At 36.6% G+C, this 10,965-nt stretch overlaps 1 protein-coding gene across 1 annotated transcript; it reads left to right on the forward strand.

The window, feature by feature from the left end:
- Positions 1 to 852: 852 nt before the first annotated feature.
- On the forward strand, positions 853 to 1,607 carry LOC109219194 (F-box/kelch-repeat protein At3g23880-like). The gene is made up of 3 exons (XM_019383633.1): positions 853 to 913; positions 1,027 to 1,446; positions 1,567 to 1,607. The coding sequence occupies exons 1-3, from the start codon at positions 853 to 855 to the stop codon at positions 1,605 to 1,607; spliced, it is 522 nt and encodes a 173-aa protein (XP_019239178.1).
- Positions 1,608 to 10,965: the final 9,358 nt, after the last annotated feature.

A 10,965-nucleotide genomic window follows, 5' to 3' on the forward strand; every position in this document is an offset into this window, starting at 1 on the left:
GATGAGATCCCCTGTGTTAGAGTGAATATTTCCTTATGAAAGAAATACAATCTCGATGCATTCACCTTGTCAAAACGTTCTTTGAAACCAGCCCATACCTTCTGTGCATTCGAAGAAAACAATACTCCTGTTACCAAATCTCTGCTCACATTGCTCATGAGCCATGAAGTTACAATTGCATTGCAGCGATCCCACTGACTTCCCAAATTTGGGCCAAAATCCTCCTTCGATGTTGATCCATCAACCAAACACAACTTGTTCTTTCCTAACAACGCCACTTTCATTACACGACTCCAAATAGAATAATTCTCCATACCTGTCAAAATAAGTCCCACAGACATCGATCCCGGACCATCAGATGCATGCAAGTAGAGAGGATGATTGTGATCTAACATAATCGAGCTAGGTATCGTTCTGATGCTCGTATTATCTCCATTGTTTGCATTATCAGTTGAATTCTCTGCATGCGCCATTGACAACCTCAAAATTAGGGTTCGAAGCTTCTAAATTCGAGCAGATTCTCTCAAATTATCTTCAATTCTGCGAAGAAATTCCCTAGAATCACTTGATCAAAGCTCTGATACCATGAAGAATTTTGCACAATACAGACGAAGAAGGAATTGAGGTTTGAGAATTTTCTAGAGGGAATCAAACGAGAGCTTCCTTCATTCTATTTCGATACAAATTTTGCTGCAAAGAAGAAGAAGTTACATCTACAGTGTATTTAACTAACTTTAGGACAGCTGTACACAACTAACTCTAACTATCACTAACTAACACCATGGTTAAGTTAAACTAACTAAGGTTAACTACTAGAGTTAACCTATATTCTTCACATCTCTCTATGAAACTATGTATGAAGAATCTCCCCATATAGCTGTTGAACTTGATTTTCCTTGCAAAAAATCATTTGGTAATTATAGGGTTGTGTGTTCATGTGATGGGTTATTGTGTATTTCTGCTGGTCCTCGAGATCTATTGTATGGAATCCGTCTATAAGAAAATTTAAAAGATTGCCCTTTTCAGGAACAAATGCGAATGATGATTCGTCGACTCTAGCTTATGGTTTTGGTTATAATGAGTGTCAAGATGATTATAAAATTGTACAAATTATGGGGTCACGTAGAGAGAATAGATTTGGAGAGTTTGAAGATTTGAATGATGTTAGGATTTATAGTTTAAGAAGTAATTCTTGGCAAAGGATTCTTGAGAACTTCCCAGGTGTTTTCTTTCGCAATCATGCTAAATTTGTGAATGGAAGACTTCATTGGTTTTCTACTCGTTTTATGGATAATTTTTTCTCGCGATTTGTTGCTTCATTGAACCTCGAAGACGATATATATGAAGAAGTAGCATTGCCCGACCTTGATGATGGTAATGTTGGGGAACTAGGAACCTTAGGAGGTAATCTTTGTGTATCTGGTAATGTTGGAGTCATGGACCAAGGTGGTTTCAGTCCCTTATTTTAAGGTTGTTGAGCATCGGATTTGTCCAATTTTCATCTCCCAAAATTATAAAATTTTACTTGAACATGGTTCAAGTTTATTGCTGTATAATTCAACACAGAACGTTTTAAAGCATCATCAGATTCAGATTCTGGTTCATAATGGTTTTGGTGTTCTATTTAGTGTGTACATTAGAAGTCTTGTTTGGCCAAATTTTGTGGAGGAAGTTTGAAAAGTCGTGGATCAACGAAAGTTCGGATCATCAAAAGGAAGCGATCTTTTGTCAACATTCATTCGACCTTATGGTTTCTTTTATTTTTTTGGGTGTGGTTGTGGTGTGAATTCTTGATTTCTAGCACTTCTTGAATATCATGACCAAAAATAAAAATAAAAATAAAAAAGAATTGACCAGTCTAGTTATTGTTCATATAGGTCATTCAAGGCTGGTATGAGGGGAAAAATATTCAGAAAGAACAAAAAAAAGTATCTGAAGGTGATGTGTGGGGTGGTGTTGTGAACCCTATAGTTTCTTTAATTTGCCTTTTTTTTTTGTGCGCGCGCTTTGCTTTTCTGTATCTCTATCTCAAAAAAAAAAAAAAAAAAAAAAAAAAAAAAAAACTAGTCTTGTTCTTGTTCGTAGTGGTTGGGTTACTCCATGCCACTAGGTTACGAGTTCAAGGCTAGTAAGAAAGAAAGAAAAATTACTACTATATTTTGTACTAGGGCGGTCAAATTTGGCCCAAGCCCAAATGACCCGCTCAATCCGTCCAAGGCTGGGTTGGTTATTGACCCGCCCATTTATTGAACTTAGCCCATTTTGACCCAACCCATCTCAACCCATTTAAAGTTGGACTAATTTTTAGCGCAAATTGATCCATGAGTAAGTTTGTCAAAATATCTTAGAAATAATTTTATTTTTTGTTTAATATTTTAAATATGACCATGACAAAAGCAAAAAAACCTTATTTAGTAATTATACAATTTATAAGAAAATAACACATATTAATTAAAGTTTAATAAGAGTTGGGCGGGTTGGGTTATGACCCGATTTTAACCCATCTTGATCCAACCCATTTTAGCCCAAGTAACTTTTGGGCAGATCATTTGACCCGCCCAATTATTGACTCAATCCATTTTGACCCGCCCAAAATTGACCCAACCCGCCCATTTGACACCCCTATTTTGTACAATCATGTGTTGATCTTTGAATTTCTTGGGACTTTGCATCGTTAAAATTGGTAAAGTTGAAGCCAAGTGACTAGGAGGTCACGGGTTCGAGCCGTGAAAACGGCCTTTTGCAGAAATGCAGGGTAAGGTTGCGTACAATAGACCGTTATGGTCCGGCCCTTCCCCGAACCCCGTACATAGCGGGAGCTTAGTACACCGGGTTGCCCTTTGTATCGTTAAAATTAAGCTAATCCATGTGAACACCCTCCATTCCGAGTGTTTAATCTGATAGAAAAAAATCTGGAGCTTACCATTAATTCAACTCGAGATCTCTTGATTCGGACTCTGGAAGGAAAGATTTAGGAGCACTAATTAACTATACAGTTTTGATACTCTATCCAATTGATGAAGTTAGATTTTCACTTCTAAGATAGTGGCAAAGTTATATTAATTTGGTTATGGTAATACTCTTTCTATAGATTGACGAGGGAATAATCGATGATCCTAAAGCAAAGAATTCTTCCGATTATTTATGATATTATATTAATGCAAGTTTAAAATAATTCAAATAGTGAGAAATAAAATTATATCTCTAGTAAATAAATAAATACTTATCATTTCCTTTTTTATATTAAAATATTCAGTTCTATGCTACAATATAGGTACACAAATCAAATAATTTTTGTTAAAACTTTTTTCATATAATAACATTCCTCAACATATGTTTCTTTTAAAAAGATAGTGTGATGGACTGGTTTTGGGGGCATTTTTGTAAATAAATAATTCTTTTAGAAATTATGCAATGCTCTATTACATCAAACTAAACAATGGATAAAAAATATGTCAGTATAACTAAATGCCAGCATAACTAATGCAAGCATCACTAATACCAGCATTACCAATACACCGCATTTTTCTTATGCACCCTAGCAATCTCTCTCTCTAGAGTTATACCTTTGTATTGATAGTGTGTGGTTCTTTACGCAATCAAGTTAGGTTAATCATCAACAAGAAGTAACTGCTCATATATATTAATTTTGTAACACAGAATAGAATAAAGGGAAATGATCCAGATTTACCCTTAATACTATATGAAATTGCTCAATTGTTTCCTTTATTATACTTTTGGTGCATTCATACTCTAGTTGTTAGCAAATCCTTTTGGTATTCTCCCTTGCTATTATTGCAATTCTAACGTGAATTATGAACTTCCACGTGTCCAAATTCTTCGGAAAAAATATCCAAATTACCTCTCAACTTCTAACTATTTTAAGAATACCCTCAAGTAGAAGATTCGTTAGTGGTCACTTTTAGCCCTTGTCAGAAACTATTTATATTTGGTAACTGAAAATGTGTATAAAATTTGTATAATTTTTGTATATAACATACAGAAAGTATATATACAAAAAATATATATTTTTTCGACTATTATTTTAAGAGCGGCTATACAGTATCATTTTCTCTTATCCGAACTATTGCCCAAATCAATGGCGCATGCCCAAAACATGTCCGTAGTGACCTAAAAACGGTCCTTTTTAATTGGCCATCAATTTGTGAATGGAAGAATGTACTAAGTGTACCGAACCATCAAGTGTGTCGTCTTGATTGGTAGTAAGTAGCACCAACATAGTCAGATGATCGCAATCACCCAAGAGGAGTCTGGCTTCCGAAAGGCATATGGTAAACCTATCACAAACTCCATATTCTTATGCTCCCTCTTCCATTGTGATATTACGATCCATAATAACAATAACACAGTGTAATCCCACAAGTGGGGTCTGGGAAGGGTAGGATGTACGCAGCCTTACCCCTATCCTGGACGGGCAGAAAGACTATTTCCGATAGACCCTCGACGATATTAAGGTCATATGAAAAATGCCTATATATCAAAAGCAGAGCAAAAATGTTGTGAAAAAACATTTTTCATACTTATCTTTTAAAGTAATTGTAAAGGTGAGAGTACAAGACTAAACTAAGAACAGATATCCAATCTCCATAAGGAATGACATGTTAGAAGCAAAACTAGACATAAATGTTGAGAATATAAATTCAGAAAAACAGTAGCCAAAGGATAAGGAAAAAAGAGCATCCACCTTCAATTCTCATACTGCAGAGGAAAAAGAAATTGGGATTCAAAAATTGAAACTTTTCCACCCAAGTAATACAGGACAAAGTAGCAAGCACTAAGGTGCAGCTAAAATCCACGCTGCCGATTTTTTCCATACAACAACTACTACGCCTTAGTCCCAAACAAGTTGAGATTGGCTATATGAATCTTCACTTCTTTCTTTAAGCTCAACTCATATCATCGTGAATTGGCAAGTTTTACACAGGTTGTCAGCCTACCGCAACCCTCCTCCTTTACCGAGGCTTGGGACCGACAATGTGAGCAAGCTCACAGGAAGTGTTACTACCAATTCTTTCCATATACTGCTTATTTTTGCAGGACCAAAATAGATATTCCTTCTTTTTACAGTCAGCAGCTTTGCCTCAGGAAATCATAGACTCTATTCTCTATGTACTTGTTCTTAAAGTCTAAGTCATTCAAAATTAATCAAATTCCATGCACACATTACTTACAAATTAAAAGAATAGCAACAGCATGAAGACTATGGCCAAAATATAGAACTCATCAATTTCATCTACAAGGGGCCTAAGCCTTGCAGCAACCTTTAAACATTCTCTCGACAGCAAATATTCATGGCCACAACGATCTCTTTGAACAAACGATGGAACCTAAAAAAGCCATGTTCTTATTGCAACATAAATTCATTCAAATTCAACATAACCCATGCGATTAATTACTCTTACCTGCTTCATTGTCAAGTTCTTGCAAGTAATGCAAAAACACCCTACACAAATATGAAGTTGAAAAGAAGCAGCAGCTTAGAATCATAGTTCTGTTTTGGCAAAATTAGGCTATTAGTTATCCTGAGAGAACAGTGAAAATCCAAGATTCAAATGATTCCACATTGAAGACCAAAATGACCACCATAGACGGGCGGACCTATGCTATACTGAGAGGGGTCACCGGCACCTTAAAGCTCGGTAAAACTCCACATATACATGTGTATATTTTTGAAAAACAGTGATATACTAATAGTGGGCACCCTATATACAACGCAAATTTTAGTTAAATCCAAAAGTGCATCCCCAACCTTCAAATTCTGGGTTCGCCTCTGACCATAGACCGAAATGCAAAACACATAGGTGCACTCCTTATACGGGCTTCCACAAAGAGAAGTCATTTTAGGTGAATATTACCTAAGCGCAGACTCTTCGATTTTGGTGTCGTCCCCGTCCCGATACGAGACGTGGACGGGAGCGGGAGCCAACTGACTTCGGACGCTTTGACCGGAGTCCATCGACAATTTGGGAGAAAAATTGAGATTTTGATTTCTCAAACTCAAAAATAAAACAGATTTAGGAGAATGAAAGAATAATGTCCATCTTGGAGAATAAAAGATGGAATTATACAATATTCATGTAAGTTTTTTACAGAATATCTCTCAAAATTTACAATATTTTTATAGCTCTATTTTTTATTAGCCGAATCCCCGCACTCGTATCCATATCTGGATCTGCACCCTCGAATCTTAAAATTTAGATTTTTCCGAATCCGATACTCGGATCCGTCCCCGTACTGGATACCCGCACATGAGTCCGAGCAACTTAGAATATTACAATGTTACATCAGAAACTTTGCAGTTTCCTAAAGTCTCTTTACTCAAGCACACAGAGTCTGCAAGAGCAATGAGATATCATTGATACAAATTGCGGAAAAATGATAATGAAAGACTTAAGAAGAAGCGAAAATCTGGAAAAAAATAAATATATCTTCTTCTTTTTTGTTAGTGGCATCAGAAAAAGATAACTCTAGGTACAATAGCAAAGAAAATGATGCCAAACAGAACAATATGTACATTGAGTACATAACATATTTCCTTTGCAAGATTTTGTTTTCTTTTCTTTTTTTAATCATAATTTCTCTTCACAAGGTTCCCTTAATCTCACACTTGTTCATACACAACATACAATTCCTTAACCAGAGTAACAGACTCCTAAATGGACATTGCACCTAATTATTTAGTATTAGCACAAAATGGGCTTAGAAATTAACAACGGATTCTTATAGCTGACCCTCAACTAACTTGGGATTGGAGCTATGTTGCTCGGACTCTCCGAAAATGTTGCCGGGTGCATGTCGGATCCTCCAAAAATAGTGTATATTTGGAGGATCCAACACGGGTGCGGCATCATTTTGGAGAGTCCGCGCAACATAGGACTGGAGCATAGTTAATTGATTGATTTGATCGTGAACCCTTCCCAATTCGGTCATTCTTCCACAAGTGTTTCCTTTTCAAGGATGCACCAAATATGAAAATTGAATTTGCACATAGATGCAGTACACCAGAAAGCTTTCCAAACAGCAAAAAGATTAAACCCACACATAGTTCAAGATCTTGCGTTGAACTTGGCAGAATTTCTTTTAGCTATTAATTCTGCTTATAATGATTTACCACCACATCTAAATTAAGAGGAAATTTTTTCAAAAGAACTTTGACTCTTTGCAAATGCACCAAGATCATCATTAAGAGGAAAATTATATTACAACACCAGTCAGAAAATCACCAGATAATTCTATAAAGTATGGTCCATATGCATATGCACATACATAGGGGTGGAAAAATGATTAAAAGAAAACAGTTAACCACCCATATTATCCACTAAAAAATGGGTTGGATAATGGATAACCAATGGGTCTAACTTTTACATTTGTAAAGCCTCAAATTGGGGGTTCCTCAAGTTAGGGAAATTAGGAATTCTCCCAAAAGTGATCATATGCAAGAAGTCATGGATAATATGGTTATCCATATTATTTGCCGGTTAACCTGTTTCTTATCCGTATTAAATATGGGTCAGGTCAGATAATTTATCCGTTATTTCATTACCCGTTTTCGACCCGAACCATATCCGACCTGGCCCGCCCGATTGCCATTCCTACACATACATATATCTAGACTAGATATATAAGTTATATTAGAAGTGCAGAAACCATCGTTACAGACCATGTTCTGATCTCCCCAGCACAGGAATTGTCAGAATAGAAGCTTGTGAAATACAACTAAGGGTGGCAAACGGGCGGGTCGTGTCGGATACGATTCGGGTCAAAAACGGGTAAAATATCCGACCCGAACCATATTTAATACGGATAAAAAACGGGTTAACCGGCGGATAAAACGGTTAACCGTATTATCCGTTCATGGCTTCACATACAATTGACAGCCATCAACTACATGTACAAAATTCATTCCTATACCACTCTACTGTTGAACCCCCGCATTTACAGAGGAATTCTCCAGCTCAGGACTGACAAATGAAGTAAAAGCACTACAGCAGAACATATATAATAACTTCTTTTGACACTAATTGTAGCAGCAAATGAGCACATACATTGAAATACACCAGCAAAATACGTCAAAATGTACTAGCAGAATATATTTTAACTACTAGCAAAATACTTATAGTGATTACAAAGCAAAATGCACAAAAGTAGACCCTTAGGACATTGTAATAGCGTATCCAGTTGACAACAGTCATTTGAAAGACAATAAAAATGTTGTGGTAGCCGATGCAACTTGTGGCAGAAAGCGGAACTTTGACCAAGAACATCATGCTTTAGACGTTTGTGAACAAAACCGGCAGTAGCCTCTCGAGCTGCACGTTCCGAGATACGCACACCAGCACTGACATACTGCAATAACAACCACCAAAACATGAATGAGTACTACTGATAGTGTATATTTGTCCAGAAACAAAAATGAAGCGATAATAAACCAAGTTTGTGGAAATACATGCAGTAAATCTATGTCCTGATTTTTAATGCAACTAATAAACCAAGTTTGAGTTTTTTTTTTCCTTCTTGTTTCTTGAAAATTGAACAGAAAGGACAGCTATATAACACACAGAGCCTTCTGTGATGCGTTAGCAGAAGAAAGTGCAAGATTTACATCAGTTCCAAGTACAACAAATCTTAGCTTCAGAAATGAATTGCTCAGTGGGGGAATGATTAGTAATCTCCAGCATGGTGGAAATCCCCAATTTGGTAATGTATAAACCAATTTGGTATTATACAACTAATAGAGAAGCAATAGCCATGGCCAACCAAGCAAACCAACAAAAAGCAAAAATTAAAGTAAAATTCAGATCACTAACCTGAGCCATCAGCTGTTGTGGCTTGCCTGTACTTCCTGTCTTGAATATACCTAGCAGCACAAACGTCCATGAGCTAGTCTCTATTGTTCCTAGCTCGGCTACAACATACCCGTCAAAATCCAATTGCAAGAAAAACCCGAGATCTCCAAATCTAAAACCTCTCCAGTAATCATAATTTTCGCTTTATGTCTTACAAAAAGCATGTTCTTCCGACAGGCCTCGTCTGTCATGCAGTTCCAAAATAATTTGCATTATTTTCGAAGCCCTAAACCTATTCCTCCTATGAATTATATACGCTTTGGACGGAGAGGAAGAGTATTGGCTGAGGGTACCANTATGACTCACCCATCTCTAGAAAAAGTGAATTGGATGTTACTTCTTCTGCACGTATCATGAGGTAGCCTTGCTCTCGAATTCTCTCTACCAAAAAATTTAATTCAGATAGCAAGTTGAATCAAATTATCTAAGAGAATGCAAGAGCAAGGCAACCTCATCACACCTGCGTAAGAAGTAACATCCAATTAACAATTTTCTTAAAATGGACAAGACGAGTCACATGACGCCACTAGACAACACAGAGGAACTTCCTCTCATGCAACACCAACCAACACACTTCTGATGTGATGAAAGAAGAAACAGGGGAGCTTGCTTTTAGTAGAATGTGGATAACCAATCAAAGAGATGCCTGCAAAAGGAATAAGAACTGTAGCATAATTTTTTCTGATATGAAGCAAATCATCTGATCGAATATCATGCTTGAGACCAGCATAAGATATACGATTCTAATTCTTAATAAAGCAATATGTGATACTTTCTTAATGGTTTTAGTAAAGATAGCAATAGGCATGGCCAACCAAGCAAACCAACAAAAAGCAAAAATTAAAGTAAAATTCATATCACTAACCTGAGCCAGCAGCTGTAGTGGCTTGCTTGTACTTCTTGTCTTGAATATACCTAGCAGCACAAACGTCCATGAGCTAGTCTCTATTGTTCCTGGCTAGGCTATAACATACCCGTCAAAATCCAATTGCAAGAAAAAACCTGAGATCTCCAAATCTGAAACCTCTCCAGTAGTCATAATTTTCACTTTAAGTCCTACCAAAAGCCTATTCTTCCGACAGGCCTCCTCTGTCATACAGTTCCAAAGTACTTTGCATTATTTTCGAAGCCCTAAACTCATTCCTCCAATGAATTATATATGCTTTGGACGGAGAGGAAGTGTATTGGCTGATGGTACCATATGACGCATCCATCTCTAGAAAAAGTAAATTGGATGTTATTTCTTCTACACGTATCATGAGGTACCTTTGCTCTCGAATTCTCTCTACCAAAAAATTTAATTCAGGTAGCAAGTTGAATCAAACATGCGTAAGAAGTGACATCCAATTTACAATTTTTTTAAAATGGACAAGACGAGTCACATGATGCCATTAGACAACACAGAGGAACTTCCTCTCATGCAACATTAACCAACACACATCTATTGTGATGAAAGAAGAAACAGAGGAGCTTGCTTTTAGTAGAATGTGGATAACCAATCAAAGAGATGCCTGCAAAAGGAATAAGAATTGAAGCATAATTTTTTCTGATATGAAGCAAATCTTCTAATAGAATCATGCTTGAGACCAGCATATGATATACGATTCTAATTCTTAATAAAGAAATATGTGAAACTTTATTAATGGTTTTAGTAAAGATAGCAATAGCCATGGCCAACCAAGAAAACCAACAAAAAGTAAAAATTAAAGTAAAATTAAGATCACTAACCTGAGCTAGCAGCTGTAGTGGCTGGCTTGTACTTCTTGTCTAAAATATACCTAGCAGCACAAACGTCCATGCGTTAGTCACTATTATTCCTGGCTTGGCTATAACATACCCGTCAAAATCCAATTGCAAGAAACAACCCGAGATCTCCAAATTTGAAACCTTTACAGTAATCATAATTTTCACTTTATGTCCTACCAAAAGCATGTTTTTCCTACAGGCCTCCTCTGTCATACAGTTCCAAAGTACTTTGCATTATATTCGAAGCCCTGAACTTATTCCTCCTATGAATTATATATGCTTTGGATGGAGAGGAAGTGTATTGGCTGATGGTACCATATGACTCATCCATCTCTAGAAAAGGTGAATTGGA

This window comes from Nicotiana attenuata, unplaced genomic scaffold (genome assembly GCF_001879085.1).
Source record: "Nicotiana attenuata strain UT unplaced genomic scaffold, NIATTr2, whole genome shotgun sequence".
Taxonomy (NCBI): domain Eukaryota; kingdom Viridiplantae; phylum Streptophyta; class Magnoliopsida; order Solanales; family Solanaceae; genus Nicotiana; species Nicotiana attenuata.

Coding starts and splice junctions, on each gene's coding strand:
- LOC109219194 (XM_019383633.1), top strand. CDS start 853: ATGTATGAAGAATCTCCCCATATAGCTGTTGAACTTGATTTTCCTTGC. Junction 914..1,026: donor TCCTTGCAAAAAATCATTTG/GTAATTATAGGG, acceptor TGCCCTTTTCAG/GAACAAATGCGAATGATGAT. Junction 1,447..1,566: donor TGTTGGAGTCATGGACCAAG/GTGGTTTCAGTC, acceptor AATTCAACACAG/AACGTTTTAAAGCATCATCA.